This window comes from Ursus maritimus, unplaced genomic scaffold (genome assembly GCF_017311325.1).
Source record: "Ursus maritimus isolate PB19 unplaced genomic scaffold, ASM1731132v1 scaffold_35, whole genome shotgun sequence".
NCBI lineage: Eukaryota > Metazoa > Chordata > Mammalia > Carnivora > Ursidae > Ursus > Ursus maritimus.
In genome coordinates, this window is record NW_024426119.1 from 18,187,445 (window position 1) to 18,209,342 (window position 21,898).

Sequence of the window (21,898 nt, forward strand, 5' to 3'; positions counted from 1 at the left end):
TCTTTCCCTCTCCCCTCCCCTTGCCCCTGCCCTCTAAATAAATAAATAAGTAAACAAGTAAATAAATAAATAAATACTCCTCTCTTCCTCTCTCGCTTCCTTCTTTTTAAGTGACAGTGTCCTGGGACCATCACAAAGCAATATTTTGGTTCCTCATTTCAATAAGAATTTTAAGCTATCCTAAAAACCCCTCTGTTTCTTAGTAGTTCTAAAATTATGTTCTTGCAATATTATCATCAAATAAAAATCAGGAGTAATTTTGGTTAAATTCTTTATCTTTTTCTCCTTACTTATCTCCAAATCTTATCTAATATTTTTATACTTCTTATTAAAACTTTATATTAACATGGCACTGTAGAGTTAATATTTTCCATTCACTATCTCAATTTATCATGTTTTAACTAATTCTTTATAATATAAAAAGTAAATTAAAATTTCTTCTTTAAAACAATTAATATATTATAGACAAGGCTAAAGCCCCTTTGACCCAATCCCCAAATCCCAGTACTCTCCCCTTCGTGCCAGAAGCAACCACTGTTACATTTGATGTGCACAAAACTACTTGGACAGTCTACATCGTTCTGCAACTTGCTTTTTATTTTTCTCTTCAACATTTCATATTATCATCCATAGTGTTGCCTACATTTACGTTTATATTTATCCATACACCATAATTTACTTAAACTGCTCCTCTAGTGATATTAATTTATTTGTTTAAATTTCTCATTATTTCCTACGAATTTTTCACATAAAGAGGGAATATATTTCTATACCTAAGATTGATCCAAAAAGTTCAATGTGGAACACAGAGGAAAAAAAGACCATTACTTTTATAGTCAGTATATTTGTATTTATTCTGCAATAAACAGTTTTTGTCCTTCAAAACAGTATCCATCATTTAACCCCTGGTGTTAAATGCCCTCCTATTCTAAAATTCTGTTATTTTATAAGTATTTCCAGTTAAAGATGCCAAGTTGTATTTTGTACTTTCCCACTGTATCGTAGACAGCTTTAGTGTTTTAATCTCAAAAATATCTTCTTAGAAGAAGTGATTTTATTTTTGGTCTCAAGCATGAAGCAAGAGAAGGAGGAAGAATTGAAATGCAACAATTTATTCAGCAAATTGCTTGCAAATTATTTACCTGCACTTGAGTCTCTTCAACCAAAACCTAAACAAGTCTGTGAAGGTAGATAAAAGCTTTAGCTTAAAATATAAGTGGTTTTCTGCAGAACCCTCCAGCCATTTCACTTACCTTCTCTTAATAACAAACCTGGGATGTTATTCTATATTTGGTAAGAAAATCTGAAGACAGTTTATTCATTGGTGTAGACATTTGAGGCCATGAGTGTAACTTAGAAGTGACTTCTTTGCCTCAGAAATGTGGCATGTAAATAAAGAAGACAAAATTACATATGCATACATGCACACACAAACACACACCATATTATTGATGGGATCATTTTCACTTTTTATTTATTTTTTATTTTTTTTAAAGATTTTATTTATTTATTCGACAGAGAGAGAGATAACCAGCAAGAGAGGGAACACAAGCAGGGGGAGTGGGAGAGGAAGAAGCAGGCTCATAGGGGAGGAGCCCGAAGGGGGGCTCGATCCCATAACTCTGGGATCACGCCCTGAGCCGAAGGCAGACGCTGAACGACTGCGCCACCCAGGCGCCCCTAATTTTCACTTTTTAAACAAAATATTGTGGTGCACCTGGGTGGCTCAGACAGTTAAGTGTCTACCTTAGGCTCAGGTTATGATTGCAGGATCCTGGGATCGATCCCTGCGTCGGGTTCGCTGCTCGGCAGATTCCCTCTCCTCCCTATCTCTCTCTTTCTCAAATAAATAATAAAATCTTAAAAAAAAAATATATATATATATGTGACTCTAGTTGCTTGCCAGCTTCTCTTTTTGGTCTTATATGGAGGTAATGTTATTTTTATTCACACATTTGAATAATTTCAAATAATAGTGTAGAAATTCTCATTTGTAATACTTTCACCCTACATATTAGAAATAAAATAAAAGCAATTTCTTAAATGTTTAATTCAAAATCATTTTGTTTTTAGAGAGAGGGAGAGTGAAGGAGGGGCAGAGGAAGAGGAGAGAGAAAATCTTAAGCAGGCTCCACCCCCACCACAGAGCCTAGGTCGATCTCACAACCCTGAGATCATGACCTAAGCCAAAATCAAGAGTCAGGCGCTTAACCAACTGAGCCACGCAGGTGCCCCTCAAAATCACTTTTATAGATAAATTCTGTAATTCAGATTTAAGAACAGTTAGGGTAATAGAACTGACAAATACAATGTCTTTTCTTTTCCAGGGACTAATATAAAACGTTTTACAATTCAAATTGTTACCTTTCTGTCTTTTTAATAATTCAGGCAAATATAATTTAAAATCCTAAATGCTACTCATTTTAAGTAAAAGTTCGTCATTGTAGAAAGACCATATAATTGTCATAGTTACTGATACTTTTTTCTTAATCCCCTTTTCTTTTATCACTCAACATGATGAATAACTAAAATTGAATGTTATTTTTAAGTTTATTTTATGTTTGGGAATTAAAAAAACAACAGCATTTGGTCAAAGTACACAGTATTAATGGTGTAGATATGGCTTATCGTAGAATTAAATCATGTGCAATCAGAAAGCAACATAAAATCCATAAATATTGTATAAGGTAAACATATGAGTATTACATATGCATTTCCCCCTTGCTGAGAAATAACTTTCATTCATTTAACATGTAGCTGTTGCCTGGCTATTATGCATTCAGTGGTGAGGTATACACAACTCCTATGTTCAAGGAACTCAAGACTAACTCAGGGAGCTCTAGAAGATGACTTCTAAGACAATGCCTTTGGTACTATGAAAGAGGTATGAACAGTTTTTCAAAAGAATGAAAGCTGATTAAAGTAAAAAAAAAAAACTAAGGTAAGAATAAAGGGCTGTGATTACACAGAAAACAGAGCAACTAAATCTGTCTGGGGGAATTGTGAGAGACTTCAGGGAGAGATGACATTTGAGAGGGATCTTAAAAAACAAGTAGCTGCCTTCCAGTGGAAGAAAGGTGAGGCAGAAAGACAGCACGAACACGGAGCGTAGTGAGTCAGAAAGCTTCTACGGCAGCATTTGAAGAGGCCTGTGTCTCCCGCAGCTCAAAGGCAGATCATGCTAAAAACAAGACCCACGCTTCAAAGGTCAAGTCAGCAAAACTACACAGGAGACTGAATACGTGACCTCCACGGGTTGGTCACACCAAAGTCAGGGTTCTGATGGGGAAAATACCAAACCCCGAAACCTCAGATGGGGACATCGAGTCGGAAGAGCCTGAGAATCTTGAAACCCCACTAGTAAGTTGATTAATGGCCACCCAAACATATTAAGTCCTAATCCTTGGAACTTGGAGGCGTTACCTTATGTGGAGAAAGGGTCTTTGGAGATGTGATTAAATGAAGCCTCTTCCAATAAGAAGATTACTCTGGATTATCCAGGTTGGCTCTAAATGTCCTCACAAGCGTTCTTGCAAGATCGAGGCAGAGGGAAATAACAGACACACAGAGGAGAAGGCAGTATGACGAGAGCGGTGTTGCCGCAGGCCAAGGATTGCCGAGAGCGGCCCGAAGCTGGAAGAATAAGGAATAGATTCTCCTCTAGAGCCTCCCGAGGGGGGGGGGGGGGTGCGGCCCTGCCAACACCTAGATTTGAGACGTCTGGCCTCCAGATCCGTAAGAAAAGAAATCCATGTTGTTTAAGCCTCCCAGTTGGCGGGGATTTGTTATGGCAGCCCCAGGACACGAATCACCCAGATTTCCCAGCACTCCCCGGACTGGCAGAAGCAGTTTTCTCACCCTTGCCGGCGTCAAGCAGCCTCTCTCACCTAGAAACCCCGCAAAGTGTGACACGGGGTGCCTCGCAAGATGAAGTCATCCTCTTCAAGACCCTGTCAGAAATCTGCCCTCTCAGGGCAGACCACAAAGGATAGGCAGAATTGATTCACCTGGGAGCATTCTCCCCTGACTCGGGGTTTAAAGTCCTGACAAGGATACCTGGATCCAGTCTTAATATGCTGCTGGTGTTATTCCTTGTGGTTTGGACATGACCAAGGCATACAGCACATGAAGAAGAGGCCCTTGACCTACCTTGGTAGAATCTTTGAGGAGAAAATCAGAAGGCCCAGGGAGGGAGGAATACTAGAATTGATTTATAAAGTGGGGCTAGAAAACTCACCACCTACGTCTGTTCCCTAAGAGGACACTTCACTAAGACAACAAAGAATGCACTGGCGAGGGGGCTACTGACAACTTTGAGCTCACTGGCTACCTTCTGTAGTGCAGGGATGACAGTAGTAGGTATTGTCATGAAACTATATTTATAAGAATGTGAGGGGTCTGGAAGAGCAGAGGCCTGTGGACATTACTACAATGGGCAGTCAGATGGGTCACATATGGTGCTGTGGTTCTAACAGCTGGACTCCAGATCTGTGACCCAAAGACTAAAAGTAGGCTAGACTCTTCTCACAAGATTAGAAGTTCTAGCTCCTCAAGTGGGGAAGGGGAATTCTTCTTCCTGGAGATACAGTAAAGTTCCCACTATAATCAAAATTATGATGATCACTTAGTCGTTTTGAGCTTCTCATGCTAGTGGACCCATAATAAAACAAAAGAGCTATCATATTGATAGGGGGCAGAGGGATTGACTGATGATTGTGAGGAGCTAGTTTTGGGCTACACAAGAAAGATAAGAAACTGTGTGTGGAACCCAGGGGGTTCACTGGGGCATGTCTTGGTACTTACATGTCCAATGATAACTGTAAATGGGCTATTATAGCAACCACATACCAATAAGGTTAATACAACTTGATGGTTCATATACCTCAGGGACAAAAATCTGAGTCACCACCAGGCAACAACCCAGATTTACTGAAGTGCTAGCCAAGGGTGGGGGAAATCCAGACTGGGTGGTTTAGGAGAGAGATGATGAATATTAATTAAGGCCCTGAGATGGGTTACTGCAGTAGGAGTCTCAGCTCATCCTACTAACCTTTGTGTCGGATTCCTCTTGCACTCTGCCTCATATCCTCTTGCCCAACTTTTACTTCAGTCCTTGCCGCAGCAACCAGCTGTGTAGACAGCAATCCATTTCAATTGTTTAGCGTATCACGTGCTTTCTGCACTTGGGTTTCACTGCTGCCTGAAAGAACTTACCCATTCTATGCACAAGCAAATCTGGAAATAAGAGGGTTAACAGCCCATGAGGCAACCCCTGTCGGCTAGGGGATAACAACCAATGTATAGATACTCCTTTCTTGGGAGGATAGTTCTGAGGTGCTTTCTACATGGCTCTTCAGAAGGTCCTTAGTGAGAATGTGCCCCAAATCAACTTAGCAGTATTACTCAAACTCAGTAACTCCAAAGCCGTTGCATTGGTCTCACCCTCTTCCCTGTTCTGTCATCTGAGGCCCTCACTCATGTTCCCTATGATGAGTAGTAGGCTCATAAATGTTTAATAACGTGCTCTCTAGGGAAAAAAATTAACCTTGTTTATAGTGTTGGCCAGTTTCTGTGGTGTAAATATGCACCCTGTGGTTAATTTTATTCTTTTTTAAAGATTTTATTTATTTATTTGAGAGAGAGAATGAGAGAGAGAGAGAGAGAGAGAAAAGGCATGGGCAAGGGGAGGGGCGGGGGGGGGAGAGGGACAAGCCGACTCCCAGCTGAGCAGGGAGCCTGATGCAGGGCTTGATCTCAGGACCCCAAGATCATAACCTGAACCGAAGTCAGATGCTTAACCGACTGAGCCACCCAGGCGCCCCCTCACTCTATGGTTAATTTTAAGCTACCAACATGATATCTTCAATCTACAGCTGGACAGAGGTGTGCACAATTGGTCCTTGGGGGCCGGCAGGAGCTGACTCCAGGACATCACTGTTTGATAGCACATCCGAAAATAAACTACCAGCACACAAACCTGTGTTGTGGAAGACACAGGGTGGCTCCAGAAAGAGTTACCTCTCAGTCTGGGCCAATAATCGGAGAACAGTGGGTACACTGACATTAGTCATAGATACCAATAAGATGGGGGGGAACCCTCTGAGGTTGAGGGGAGAAGAATTTCTACTGTATAACAACTTGACGTGGTACGGTTTGGGGAGTAGTGAGGGGTAAGAACTTGGGGATACTCAAAAGTTTCTAGCCTTTGTGACTGGATAGACAGTAATGCCATTTCCAGAGACACAGAATATAGGGCAACAATGAGTTGAGTTTGGGATCTATTAAGTTTGAGGTTTCTTCACGATATTCAGGCCGACTTAGCTAGTGAGAAATACATGTGTGAAGCTTACAAAAGAGCTAAGGGTGTGGAAGCTGTGGCACAGTATTATTGTGAAATTCTATTGTTGATAACTACGTATTATCCCTGGAATATCCTGGCTCCCTTCCTCTCCCCACACCCAGGCAGCAGTGATGCCTCCTGTATTTACTGCCCTTGGGGAGGGCTGTTACTACAGAAATGAAGAGAGAGATGAGTCAATGCTCAGTTTCTAAGTTTCAAAATAGAGCTTTGAATCTCCCAGTAGAGAAAATAGATTGAGAAAAAAGTTTTTGGAGCCTCAAAACCTACATTTTGACTACCAAGAGCCACGGTGGATGCCATTGGTACCGATTTAGGCAGAAGCAGCGATGATGAAGCAGCCGGTTTTCCTACTCTGAAGAGAGAGTTGGCGCTGACAACAACGTAGAGAAGAAGGTCTCCGAGAAAGAACTCTACTCCCTGCCCACATCCTCGCTGCTGAGCTGTCAGAGGGAGGCAATTCTAGAATTCCCTAATAATGGAGGAGCTCTAAGAGAAAATGTGGTGTGCCCCACTTCCCGTCAGGAGCCCCGGGAGCTGGGAAACCCCAGCTAGTTCTCCCACTGACATCGCCCAGAGGCAGCAGCTGTAGTAGAAATTACAATATGGTGGGATTTGACAGTGGGCTGGAGTCCAGACCCCCAAGATTTCTGTCTCCACAGCAGTAGGAGAATAGCAGGTGGAAGTTTCCACAATGCTAAAAGGAGGAAAAGGGATGGCCAGTGACCAAGAAGAGCCCTTAGAGATGGGACAACCACCAGAGGATGGCACGTAAACTAATGACTGCTATGTATTCCAATATAGAGGGACAACAGGAAGAAACCAGACACCCTCCTCCATTGCCATGACCCTATGCAAGCTCCTGGTACCCATGAGACAATGCGGAGAAAAGAAAAATAATCATTTGATTAAGTTGAAATCTGAAAATACTACATTATTATGCCTAGGATTTACCATAATCACCATAACTTGCCAAAATTTAACATACAAAAAAACTTAAAGAAAACAAGATTATTTCAAGAGGTATTTATTTTATTGTTAAATAAAATCCAATGTCCATTTATGACCGGTAATCTTATTATTGAATTAGGAACAGAAGTGAAGTTCTTCAACAAAGAAAGGATATCAAATAAAACAAAATAAAACAAACAAAAAAACAAAAAAGGAAAACAAAACCCAAAACCCTACAGCAAGTATCCTGTCAATTATACCTGTTATCACCATGTATATCCAAGTATTAGGACACTCAGACAAGAAAAAGAAATGCAAGAGATTAGAATGGAAAAAACAAAATTCAAAGATGTTAACAAATGGCTACATGAAAGATAAATGAAGTATTTTAGACATAATGAACTTCAGGAAGTTTGCTGAATACCAAAATAAGTATAGAAAACTATATATATTTCTGTATACCAGCAATAAACTGTTAGGATATGTAATATTTTTAAAAAGACACTATCCTTACAATAACAAGGAAAAATATAAAGTATGTTGAAATAAATATAGCGAAATATGTGCAAGGCCATAGTGGTAAAAATTATAAAACTTTTTGAAAGACTTTTAGATCTACTTATTTACTCATTTCTTTATTTTTTAAATAAACTCATTTTCTAGAACAGTTTAAGTTCATTAAAAAAATTGTGAAGGTAGTAAGGGTATTCTTTTATACCCTACATTCCAGTTTCCCTTGTTGTCTTATGTTACTATGGCACATTTGTTACAATTAATAAATATTGATCCATTGTTATTAAGTAAACTTTGCATTTTATTCAGATTTTCTTAGTTTTTACCTAATGCCCTTTTTTCTGTTCCAGAATCCTCCTTATGATACCACTGTATATTACTACATTTAGTTATCCTGTCTCTTTACAGCATTCATGACTGTGGCTTCCTTGTTTTTGATGGACCTTGACAGCTTTGGGGAATACTGATCAGACATTTGCAGATTGTCATGTTTTTCTCCTGACCAGACTGGGGTTCTAGGTCTTTGGTCTCGCAGAGGTAAATAAAGTGCCATGTTCATCACATCATATCAAGGGTACATGCTATCAGCATGACTTATCACTATTGATGTTGACCTTGATCACCTGGCTCAGCTTGTGTTTGTCAGGTTTTTCAACTTTTTCCTCCTTTTCCATATTGTCCTGTTCGGGAGAAAGATGCTAAGCTTAGCACACAATGTAGCAGTGGGATTATGCTCCCCTCCTTTAGTATCTACATAAATTATGTGGAATTCTACACAAAACTTGTGTCTTCTCCCTTATTTATTTAATCATTTACTTATATCAATATGGACTTGTGTATATTTATTTTATGCTTTGGATATAATTCAATACTACTTTATTTTGTTGCTGAAATTGTCCCAGCTTTGGCCATTGGGAGATCTCTGACATACCCCCATCATTGTGGGTTTGATTTTTTTTTTTTTTTCCCAGCACTTCCTTATTTTCTGGCATGAAAAGCTGCTGCAGGCTCATCTTGTACCTTTCCTGCCCCAGGACTACAATCAGCCATTTCTCCAAAGAGTGCTAGTTCCTTTTATTAGAGACCTTTATGTATTTTTAACCAGCATAATGTCATTTTTTAAAATCTGAAACAATCTCAAACTTACAGAAAAGTTGAAAGTATAAAGAAATTTTTTTCTCGATCCTTTGAGGAGCATTTTGTTGACTTGCTGCCCAACAACCTCCTAATATTTTAGTGTGTACATCTTACGAACAAGGTCATTCTCATCTACATAACCACAATATAGTCATCAGAACCCAGTAATTGACATGCATTACAACCACCTCATCCTCAGAAACACTCACGTTTCAGCAAATGCCTCAATAACGTCGTTTATAGCAATGGGGTTCAGAATCATGAGGTGCCTTTATTTGCACGTCTCTGTGAGGTTACTTTTATGTGTCAACTTGGAAGGTGTTTTTGGAAGAGATTTACATTTAAATTGGTGAACTTTGGGTAAAGCAGGTTGCCCTTAATAGTGTGAGTGGGCTTCACCCAATCAATTGAAGGCTTGAATAGAATAAAAAGACTCTTCTCCCCTAAGCCAGCAGGGATTCTCCAGCAGACAGCCTTTGGACTTTATCCACACCATCAGCTCCTGCTGCTGGGCCACACTGCATGTTTTGAACTTGCAAACCTTCATAACTGCATGAGCCAACCCCTTACGGTAAATTTTTCACACACACACACACACACACACACACACACACACACACGCACACCATTGGTTCTGTTTCTCTAGAGAACCCTAATACAGTTAATCTCTGTCTGCAATAGTTCCTCAGATTTCTTTGACTTCTATGTCTTTGCACTTTGAAAATTACAGGCCAGTTATTTTATAGCATGTTCCTTTTTTTTTTTTTTAAGATTTTTATTTATTGATTTGACAGAGAGAGAGAGAGACAGCCAGCAAGAGAGGGAACACAAGCAGGGGGAGTGGGAGAGGAAGAAGCAGACTCCCAGCAGAGGAGCCTGATGGGGGGTTCGATCCCAGGACCCTGGGATCACGCCCTGAGCTGAAGGCAGGTGCTTAACGACTGAGCCACCCAGGTGCCCCTATAGCATGTTCCTTAATTTGGATTTGTCTGATGCTTTAACATGACTAGATTCTAGTTTGGCAGGCATAGCACTAAGGTCAACACATCCTAGCAGATCCCAGAATTTGATCTGCCCCATTACTGATCGTTATTTTGAATACTTGATAATGGTGCTGTTGTTCAGCCTTTCCCCCAGGTAACTAATAAGTATTTTGTGGAAAGATATATCAAACACTGTAAAAATGTCACTTGTCAAACTGAATTTACTCATTTAGTATAATTTACATCAGTATGGATTTACAGTATCAGATTTATTCACTGGATTATAATCTGTTGCTATCATAATTTATTTTGGTGCCTACTAGTCCATTTTTGGCAGCGGGAGCCTCCTTTAGCTGGCTTCTGCGTCCTTTTGACGTGTCCCCATCATTACTTCATTATGTTCTTGCATAACATTTTGTTTCATAAAAAGACTTTTACAAACAAGACTCTATAGCCTCATTATGTGTAACAGGAAAACAAAATGAAACAATAGAAAAAAAATTATCTGAAAAAAAAGGAAGCACTGCTCTCACTGCTGAAGTGTAAAGTTCAAACTTCTTAAAATGGCATGAAAGAGAAAGTTAACACAAGAAGCACTATGCTGTATCTGGGTTTCAGTGAGAGAAAACGTTTACAATTTACTTCATTTAAAAAAAAAAAAGCATAATGGGGTCAGTCTTTTAACACCATAAACACAAACTGATAATTTTGTCCTTGAGTATAATAAACCTTTGGGAAAAGCTTAGGAATCTGATGCTTCATTTATCTCAACTGATACAAAAATTTTTAAAGCAATCTCTACGCCCAGTGTGGGGCTTGAACTCATAACTCCAAGATCAAGAGTCACAGTACCGACTGAGATTTACGCTCCTCAACGGATACAAAAATTTTGAACCATCATTCAATTTCAGAGACACCATTGCCATTTATCTAAACAGCATGCTACAAACATTTGAAACAGCTAAGTCATATAATAAGAGGTGTTTCCAAGTTAAAAACAAAACAAAAAACCCTGTTCCCCCAATGTCCGACAACAGAAGAATGACTAATTGTGGTAAAGTCCTTCAATGTCATATAAGACAGCAGTGAACATAAATTTACTACAACTCTTCAGCATGAATTAATCTCACAAATAGAATGGTAGGAAAATGTAAGCCACTTTATGATTCCGTTTATATAAAGATCAAAGACACAAAAATGAACAATGTATTATTTAGGAATACATACCCAGCTGGTGAAACAATTTTAAAAACACATGAAAACAGTAAACATAGAATTGAAAATAGTAGATATCTGTTGGTGGGGGCAAGAAAGGGCACAAAAGGTACAAAAAAGTTCTTGGTAATATTCCTTTTCTTACAGTGGGTGGTGAGTACATTAGTGTCATTTTTATTCTTCATACCTTAAACATTTTTAAATCTTTTGCATGTACTCAAAACTTAATTTAAAAAAATGTCTACAATTTGGGACATGTTTGGACACATTTGGGACACATTTCCTGTGCTGTGTAATATGGCAATCTGAACCACAAGTAAATATTTAACTATAAAATTACTCCTTATTTGTATTAGCCACATTTTAAGTGCTCAATAACCAAGTAAGCTAGTGGCTACCATATTGGTAGTGCAGATGTCGATTTCCTTCATAACAGAAAGTTTTATTGGATAACACTGGACACAGTGACTACCTCCAAGAACAACTCCTTTCTAGTACTTGGGTTTTTCCCTCAGATTGGAGAATGACAACTCCCCAGATCTGTAGAATCCAAGAGCAGAGATGACCTATATCCTGGGTACAATCTTACGTCGAAGGCTTTAAAGAAGTGCCGGTTATCCCCACTGCCTACCAAAGTGGAATGACAGCAATACTGCAGAAGCCATGCAAAGCTTGAATACCCAAAGCAGGCTGGAGACAGGCCCCGGGTCTCAACAGCCACAGAATGGTGCAGAGGACCAGCGGCAGATGAGAGAGGTCAGAGGCCCAGAAGGGGTTTTCATCTTTGGGCCTGAAATTATGTGGCCTGAAGACAAGAAACAGATTGGGAGTGCTGATTTCTCCCTCAATGCCAGAGGGCAAAGATGCTAGGACATACATTGCTAGTCTGCTTCCCCCCCACCCCACGCCACCATCCGTCCCTTTCCTCCCTAGTAACAGAACCCCACAAGCCTCCCCAGAAATGTCTGTATTTGCCAGCCTACCCCGTATTTAGATCCTGCTATGTGACTCAGTTCTGTTCTATGAATTTAAGTAGAAGACTCTATAAGCCTTTCTCAAAAGACGAGCATGAGACCTGAGCTCCCTTCTTCATTCCTTCCTCTGTCTTGTTGCCTGGAGCAGGGGTGTAATGGTTGGAGCCTGAGGCACTCTGGACTAGGAGCATAAGGACCACACCTGTAAATGGCAAAGCACCAGCTTTACAGTGCCTGTATTTCTGATGCCTTTGTGGAGCAAGGCAGCCTTATTTACCCTGGCCTACCTACCTCTGAACTGTTATATACAAGAACAATATAACATCTATCCTTAAATTCTGTTAGTTTGGGTTACTATTACTAACAGCTAAACCTCATTCTAATGGATACAGATGTCTACAATTAGAGCCCAGTGGGAAGAAAAATGTTTCTACTAATGCCAACTTGGAGAGATGAGGGCTGTGCCATGCCCTCCATCCCCGAGATGACGTAGCACTAAAACTGCCTGCTAGAGTGTACAATCAAGGGCAAAACGAGGGTTAGGAAGAACAGTGAACCGATTAGGACTAAGTTTTCTACCACTTGAGCAGACAGGAAGCTCAACATAGAAACTAAGTTCAGTTACAGAAAATTAAATAGTAACATATCTTGCACTATTGAGCTCTTAGTCTGAGATCTCTAGGAGGATTGTAGCTGAAACCATGCCAATGGCAACGGATGAGGTCCAGGGGGTTTAGAGTAAGGGGGGAAAAATAAACCTTAAAGATCTCAAAAATCTAGTGTTAGAGGCAGCGAGCAGATATTAAGAGTGAGAAAGGATTAGGGGCGCCTGGGTGGCACAGCGGTTAAGCGTCTGCCTTCGGCTCAGGGCGTGATCCCAGCGTTATGGGATCGAGCCCCACATCGAGCCCCACATCGAGCCCCACATCGGGCTCCTCCGCTATAAGCCTGCTTCTTCCTCTCCCACTCCCCCTGCTTGTGTTCCCTCTCTCGCTGGCTGTCTCTATCTCTGTCAAATAAATAAAATCTTAAAAAAAAAGTGAGAAAGGATTAAAGGAGAACTTTCAAACAAGATTTTTTTTTGTATGCGTTAGAAATAACAAAGTATCTTTCATAATGTTACCCTTGTTAGATCAGTTATTCAACACCAAAGTCTTCCTGTGATTAGGGAACTATAAAATCCATCAGACATGACTATAAAATAAGCATGATTATTCCACAGCACAGGAGGTCCTAGTTCGTTGCATTTTTTTCCCCTTTTCTTCGCTACATTTTGTGGTGCTGCAGGTCAAGGCTCAGCTAAGCAGGTTTACAGGGTTAAGCCTGGAGGCTGGACATTATGGGTAGGCTTTAAAGATAGACCATACGACAGGAAATCGCTTATGAATTGGCACAGTGTTTAAAAATCACACGGAGAGAATTTCAGATCCTGAGTCCAAGAATGATGAGATCCCTTCAGGCCTCCCCATTTGCTGCCTCACTCAGGCTGGGCTTTCCCCCACGAGGTCGCAAGGTTCAGCTTCTATTGGAATCGGCAGCCTTAACCAACAAGAAAGGGCTTGTGGTGAAGCTGGGATTAAGCGCTCCCGATCCCAGGCGTCTAGTAAGACGCCGAGCTCTGGAGCGGATCTGAGTGAGACTTGTTGCTGGGGAAAACCGCAGCTTTGTTTCCCAGGGGAAGGGCTGGCAGTCCCCGGCCTCCAGGGCTTGCTCGACGCGACGCCTGGGGCTGCAGCAACTTCCCCGCGCGGGAGCGGACAGCGCGCCCCCGCCACGCGCGCCCCCGCCACGCGCACTCCCCACGCCCTGAGCCTCGCCACGCGCCTGCCTCCTACACGAGCCCCCCACGCACGCTCTCCCCGCCGCGCGCGCCCCCACCCCTACGCCCCAGCACGCGCGCCGCGGGCCCTTTCCCGCCGCACTCCCTAGCGCCACTGGCGCCCACTAGCCGGGGGAGGCGCTGCGACGGCTGGGGGAGCGCCGCCTCCTCTTCCTCCACCTCCTCCGGCCTCCTCCCTCTTCTCCTCCTCCACCACCTCCTCCTCCTCCTCCTCCTCACTACTGTTCCCACTCCTGGGCGGGGGCGAGCGCGTCCGGTTTACTGGAACCGTTCGGAAATGGCAACTTGCGCGGTGGAGGTGTTCGGGCTCCCGGAGGACGAGGTGCGGGGGCCGAGGGGCTGCGGGGCGGGCTTCCCTTCTCGCTGCTCATCTGCCGGACGGAGGAGGCGGCGGCTGCCAAAGGGTCGGCTGTTAGCCCCCACGACCGCCGCGCGAGCTCCGGGCGCGCGCAAGGCGCCGCGGGGACCTGGGGCGGCCCGGCGCGCGCGGGTGTGTGGGTGTGGGTGTGTGGGGGGGTGCTTGCTTTTGCGAGCGGCATTTTCTTCGCCAGCGTGTGGACTCCACACCCCTCTCCTCCCGGAGCCGCCGCCTTCCTTGTCAGTTTCCTTCAGGAAGTGCCGAGGAGGGGCATTAGGCAGCGAAAGGCGTGAGTGCGCGGGGGCGCAGCGCTTCGCCCCGCCGGCCTCTTCCTGCCACCCCCCGCCGACGGTGCGTGAGCTCCGGGGGGTGGGGCGGATTGCCCCGGAGTTCAGCATCCCGGCTGTTGACGAGCCGGCGCTGGCACAGGCCCGCTGGACTTAACTTCATGGACTTTGACGTGAAGACTTCCAAGAGAATTGTCATTAGCTGTTTTGATTTTTTTTTTTTTTTTTTAATCTGAAATCGCGTTTAACCCCCTAACTGGAGACCGGCGTTGGGGAAGCAGGCAGATAGATCGTCCTCCTGTTCAGCAACTAGTGTCAAGTGTGGCAAGTTCGTGCTATGTTTCACTGGTCTTCAGTGATACTTAAAAAATAAAGTCGAAAAAGTATAAATACTTTAAAGAACTTCCCACAGCTGTTCACTTTGAAAATTTTCATGATTTGAGAAGGAAAACTGTGTCTTCTCAGCAAAATAACTTAGGCTGGTTATGCCTGACGCTTGGTAAAAATGAGGCCATTTGGAAAGAGTTGTTCCGTTTTAAATGAGATGTGGCTTCCCTAAATTCTTGATGATTGTCTCAAAAACGGGAATGGGTGGGAGATGAAAAGCTATCTAGTCTAAAAGTGACAAGTTCAGTTTGGGGGAAAAAATCAAATTTAAGCGTTCTTGTTGACTGGCCAATCTGTCACATGTACCTGTTATCAAGATTGGACCCAATAAACTGTAATACATCACCGTAAGTTTAATTTATCTTCTGACAGTGTTGAAATAGTTCCTTCTCTTAGTAACTTGGTATCTTCAAATGTCTTTTACAAAATGTTTTTTACATTTATCTTGACAGTTCTTTGTGTATAAACAGTGGGCAACTTGTTTATGTAGGCAAGTTATCTTAGTGTTTTGAGACTAATCATGTGATAGATTAGAATTCAATTTCTTAGTTATTGCTACCAAAAAGAAGCAAATTGGTGGTGGGAAAATGGTGGCAGCTTGGTAGACCCTCAGAAACAACAGTCAGTATGTTATGGCCAAAGATGATATTCCTGCTAACGTCCATTATTGTTTAGCAGAAGGGATCAGAGGGAAAAAATGGGGTGTTGAACCTGTGATAGCTTTCTTCTTATCGGTCAGGTCTCCCTGTTTTGCCACCATAAACTGTTCAGTGCAGATAACCTCAAGCTGACATCCAACCCAATCAGGCTGGCCTTGGACTTTCTTCCCTTTTTGTCGTTATTACTCAGAGGTAGATCCTGATTCCAGATTTCTCATGTCATTCCCTTCCAGCAAAGCCAGTTGATCATTGAATATTGCCAGAGGCATCGTGCACTCTTCTCTCTTTGGTACAGGTCCTGTGTTTTCCGTTATCTGCTTCTCACATCACCTGCGCAGCTGAAATAAAACAAATTATGGCAGTTAGTGAGTGGTCAGTAAGCAACTGGGGCTAAAGGCCAGAAACTCCACCCTTTGAAATGAGGTGTTCCTGAACTTGCATCCTGAGGGATTTGTACTTCTAGGAAGTTTCATGGCGTGGGGCCCGTGCTGTTTGCATAATGGGGGTCCAGTTGTCAGTCCCATGACTCAAAGTTCCTTGCAGCTCCCTCTGTCTGCTTTGTCCACATTGAGGAAGAGAGTGAGATCAGAAGATAAGAGACATGATGATGGACTGTTGTCTTCCACTTCTTCCTCTGGGTTATTCATTCAACAGACATTATTTAACTGTCTGTTCTGTGTCATGCAGTGTGCTGGCCGCAGGGATACACAGAGAAAAAACAGTCCCTGCCTGTTTTGTGAGGAACTCACAGTCTGGTGGGAAAGATGAAAATCGCTAGTTTTCCGGATAGAGGTTACCATCTCATCACTCTGATTTGTCATGTATTTTCTGGTCCATCACAAAGTAAAAGAGGACTTAGAAGAAGACTCCCCCTCACTTTTTTTTTTTTTAAGAAGAAAACATTGTTATTTTTTAGAACTCACAGAGGAGTTGGGAAGAGGCAGCCCTCTGCTGTTGCTTAAAAATAAGGTAGCTTTTCTATTACAGCAAAAAGTGATGATTCTTATTTTAAATTTGAAACCGAAACAAGAAGAAAAATGAACAGACATGGGATACAAGATACTCAGAGAATTATAATTTAACCAATATTTTAACCACTGAGTCACACCGTATGAGCATATTAGTGGCTCATTGAAGTAAGCCAAAGTTGAGATCATAATTCCTCTCTATCACTTTTCAGTGAGCCTTAGCTCTTATTCCACATATAAATGTCTTTTAGTAAGAGACGGTCTTGGCTTCGTGTGCAGACTTTTGTCATTATAGCATAACAAACTAAGGAAGTAGTGAATATAAATTATACCAGAGTTGCTCTGACAGTCGCTTGGGATTAATAATAGAGGATAATTCTCACCAACCTTTGGTGAGGAGACGTGTGGTAGCCATGGACACTGGAATTCAGCATCCCTTCCAGCCTCTTTTCAGTGGACTTCCCTGTTAGGCAGAGGTTGGAAAGCCAAACACTGTGTTTCTCATATTTTCTGGCACTTAGCATTCTGGAAATGGGATTTTGAAATAGGTTTCCCAGTATGGCACACTTACTTGAGTTTTGGAAAGTAGAAATGAAGTGGAGCGTAAGTTCTTGTTTCTTTGGCTAGTTCTCCTGACAAGCACAGTCATGTAGACATTGACTTTTCCTGCAGAAGTGTTTCAATATCTGGTAACTTGTTTTGTGAGGATTGATAGGAAGTTGCAGAACCAGTGGCGGTGGCCGCTTCCTGATGACTAGATGGGATATGTTTGTTAAGCCAGCCGATCTGGGGGTGTCCCAGGATTCCCTGCCTTCCTGATGGGGACAGAAGTGGCAGCTTCCTGGGTGGGCCAGTTCGAGCTGTTTCCAGGGCCTCGGGAGGCCCCAGGCTGCAGCCTGCCCCTCCAGCTCTCCCAACGATTTTGTAAGCCCCCAATTCCCTAGATTAACTTCTTTCTTCTTAAAACATCTAGAGTAATGTCCGTTTCCTACAACTGAAACAAGGTAGAGAAGGAAGGAAAGGGAAAGAGTTGAGCGTGTCCACTGCCAGTTTGGAAGTACAGTTTGCACATGCAGAAGAATGAATGCCTTTGGCGGGGACAGTGACAGCAGTGCGTAAGCAGCGGGGTAGCTAAGAAGTGCCTTTGCTGACATTTCTAGACCCCTGATGCCAAGCAGAAGCAGAGCTGGCATCATACCGAGCCTGGAACACAATTCCCAAACCTTTATTCACTGCGCAGGGGAGGAGAAGCACAGGTTAAGCCCCAGCTTCGTTAGTATCTATCCCACACTTTGATGTGTTGACTTTGCCATTGCTCCTTTTTTGCAGCTCCTTAATTCCAGCATCATTCTATTTTTCATGGGTTTCCATGGGACCAAAGAAGTGGATAAATAGAATTTATTTCATAGCTGTTCACTTTTTAGTTATTTTAAACCAACAGAAAAGTTGGAAGTACAGTGCAGAGAACTCCGGATCGTCCTCATGTAAGTTCTCCTGCTGTTGATATTTCACTACAACTCCTCCATAATCCTTTTTGGAGGATTTTGGAGGATCCTTTTCATTAGCCTTTTTTTTTTTTTTTTAAGATTTATTTATTTCAGAGAGAGAGAGAGAGAGCGCGAGTGAGCACATGCAAGCACGCACATGAGCAAAGGGAGGGGCAGAGGCAGAGGGAGAGAGAGAATCTCAAAGGCACTCTGTGCTGAGCGCTGAGCCTGACGCTGGGCAGGATCTCATGATCCTGATTTCAGGACCTGAGCAGAAGTCAAGTGTCAGGAGCTTAACCTCCTGAGCCACCCAGGTGCCCCTCATTAGTCTTTTTCTAAACCATTTGAGGGCAAGCTGCAGACACAATGCCCTGTCACCTCTAAATACTTTAGTGTGTATTTTTCTAAAACAAGAACACTTTCCTTTTTTTTTTTTTTTAGATTTTATTTATTTATTTGAGAAAGAGTGAGAGAGAGAGAGAGAGAGAGAGAGAGAGAGCATGAGCAGGGGGAGGGGCAGAGGGAGAAGCAGGCTCCTCAATGAGCAGGGAGCCTGATGCAGGGCTCAATCCTAGAACCCTGGGATCATGACCTGAGCCAGAGGCAGACACTTAACCGACTGAGCCACCCAGTTGCCCCAACAAGAACACTTTTCTATATAACAGTTGTCCAGTCCTCTAAGCCATAAAATCGGCATTGATATGACCCTACCATCCGAACTGCAGAGCCCATCAATCTTCGCCAGGTGTTCTAATAATTTCTGTTTCCTTTCTGGTCCAAGAGCCCACATAGGAGCATGGGTTGCGTGTACTTGTCATGGCTTTGCGGTCTATTCTAATCTGTATCAGTTCCTTGACAGTTATTGAGTACAGGCCTTACAACTTGTAGGATATTCCCCAGCATGGGTCTGTTTCCTCCTTCCTCAGGGCCACGTCAAAGTCATATTTTTGGGGAGGAATCACAGAGATGATGCTGCATTCTTCTCCGTGCCTCCAAGGGGGTGCATATTGCTTTGTCCCATCACTGTCAATGATAACCTCGCTCACTTGATCCTTTTGGTGTCTGCCAGGTTTCTTTTTTGTAATGTCACTATTTCCCCCTTCATAACCGGTCAGTATTTGGTGGGGACATCTTTAGAGATTATGCCAAGTAGCCTACCCTTCCTTCATCAGATCTCCATCCAGCACGTTTAGCATTCATTGATGACTTCCACCTGAATCAAACACCACTATTTTTTTATCTCCATCTTTATTAACTGGCATTCTGTGTAAGAAGAGCTTTCCCTTTGTCCTTTATTTATTTATTTATGTCAGCATGGATGTGTAGAATTCCACCTTATTCAATGGGTTGTGATTATTTCCTATCATTCAATATTTTGTTGCTCAAATGATCAGTTTGGTCAGTGGAAAGCCCTTTCAGGGGCGTTCCTAGTTCATTTGACAAGCCCCATCCTTCTTTGAACCCTTCGTGACTTTCTAGCAGAAGATGTTCCAGACTCCCCTTGTATTTTGCCTGGCCCACCACTGTCTGGAACCAGCCACTCCTTCTAGAAACACTGGTGCCATTTAGGAGAAAATGCCTTTTAGAAGCCAAGATCTGGGTGCTCAGTGTGCTCATTACTATTGAATGTCATTGCTCTTCAACCAGCTCAGCAAACACTTAAGAAATGTGTGTGTGTGTGTGTACACACATAAATGTATACCTACTTCTATATCAATCTGTATACGTGTATTTAAAAGTCATTAATTCATATCCGTTTCTCAAATTCAAATCTAATGCCTCAGGGCTCTCTCTAGCCATAAGTACCTTCCCTACCAGTAAAAGTTCTGACTTTTCTTATTCTCATTATCTTTACTTGTTTGCCGGGTCTCTGTAGTTAGGTTGTTGGTGTCCCTGGTTTCCCAAGCAGGCAGGCACTGCCTCTGTCTGCTGCTAGGAGTACTGCTGTGGCACAGGGCCGCGTGGGCATCGACTGAGGCAGCTCCGTACGGTACCACCCTTCTCCCATAGTGCCCCAGGCTGGTGAGCGTGCTGACCACGCACCCCCACGAGACTCCGTCCAGCCCCCAAGCCCTGCCTAAGCTGGGCCTGACCGTGAGTCCTCTGCACCAGGAAGAGATTAGAGGCACTGTGTGTCTGTTTTCCTACAGTTACCTATTAGCAGTTCATCTGTCATGCAGGAGTAGGGTATTGGAGCTGGAAGGCACCCGTAAATAAATCATTTAGGGTAGACAGGGGGATAGAGAATCGAATCTGACTAGGATGGAATTCTGGCTTTGTCCCTCTCGGTGACCTGGCATAGGTATTTGTCACCTGTCAGAGCAGGGTATTTACATCGGCTGACTCTCCCATTCCCTAGCTGCGTCTGGTATTCAGAAGATCGTGTAGTACCGAGAGAATGTAAGGTGGCTGACTTGAATTGCTGAACCCGCTGTCCACTGAATTCTGTGGCCATCAGTGTTACTGACCTCTCCCTTCTTAGGCTGGCTCCCTTGCTAATCCTATCAGAGTTTTAAGAGGATAAATGAATGGAGAAGGTAGGAGAAGAAATGCAGGGAGAAAGACACAGCACAAACAAATGAAAAAAGGTTGTGGTAAGTTTTCTGAAGTCTTGAGGAATGAATACGTCCGTAGTGCAACATCATAACCCCATGGCCTGACCCAAACGTTTGGCTTCCGCCCCTATGAGATGTGCTGTGGCAATGCATGTAAACAGTCATGTCGGTGCATAGAGATGCTTTCATGAAAATACCCTCCTCTAAGGTAAAGCGTCAGCCTAAATATATTCCGAGCTGACTTTAGTTGAATGCCTGCTATATTCCAAGCACCAGGCCACATGTTCTCACGCTGTAGCTGTGATCATTGAAAGAGTTTTGCAGACGTAGATAGTGTTATCTCCGTTTTACAGATAAGGAATGTGAGATTGTGATTTGCTCAAAGACTTGGTCCCATTAGATTGCAGATCTGGGCTTGAATCTCAGATTTCTTTAATACCAAAGACTTGGTCCCTCCACTGTCCTACTGCAAATAGTTGCCCAAATAGAAGAATTTAACAGCAGAGAATCTTTCTCAGGAAGGTGAAAAATGTAACAGGTGCAGAATTAACTTGTAACGATTCTTAGGTTCTTCCACATTTTCTGTCTATTTTGTTAACAGCTTTTAGGTGGACCTCTCAAGTACTTGAATTCTGTATTTGCTTGCATATTCGTTGAACCGTTACTATGTGTAAGGCATTTGGATCAGGCCACGAGGTGATAATGACGAATGACAGACCTCACTGAATTTGCCGCCTACGGGAAGAGAAGGACAGTAAATACCTAGTCGCACATCTTATAAATGTGAAGGGAAAGGAAGGTGAGATAAAAGCATTTAACAGGCAAGATGACTTCATGTTGTATGGTATGAAGGAGGGGAGCGAGTGAGTATGAGGAAAGGCTGAGGAAGTCACCTTTAATCTGATTCTAAGGACGAATAGGAGTTAGCCAGGTGAAGAGTGGGGCAAAAAAGCCGTCCAGGTAAACAGAACGAACGGCACGTGCAGAGGAGAAGATGGAGAAGAACGTGAAGAAGACTAGAACGGTGGTGTCAGGAGATGAGTGTGGAGAGGAGGGAAGAGCAGAGCCCGGCAGGCGGGCGAGGGAAACTCACCAAACGGGTGTGGGCACGTGCACACGCACACACATCATCATCGCTAACATTTTTTTTTGTAGTTAGTATTTGTTCCTCAGATGTTTAACTTCTTCTCTACTTGTTATTCGTTTCTTGTCACATCTCTGGCTTT

At 42.9% G+C, this 21,898-nt stretch overlaps 1 protein-coding gene across 1 annotated transcript in view; it reads left to right on the plus strand.

Annotated features, from left to right (window-relative positions):
- Positions 1-14,067: 14,067 nt before the first annotated feature.
- Positions 14,068-21,898, plus strand: part of NEDD4 (NEDD4 E3 ubiquitin protein ligase) — a 130,470-nt gene continuing 122,639 nt past the window's right edge. Inside the window, exon 1 of the mRNA XM_040620611.1 lies at positions 14,068-14,293. Within this exon, the coding sequence (XP_040476545.1) occupies positions 14,249-14,293 (45 nt within the window). The 5' untranslated portion in view covers positions 14,068-14,248. The remainder of the gene's footprint in view (positions 14,294-21,898) is intronic.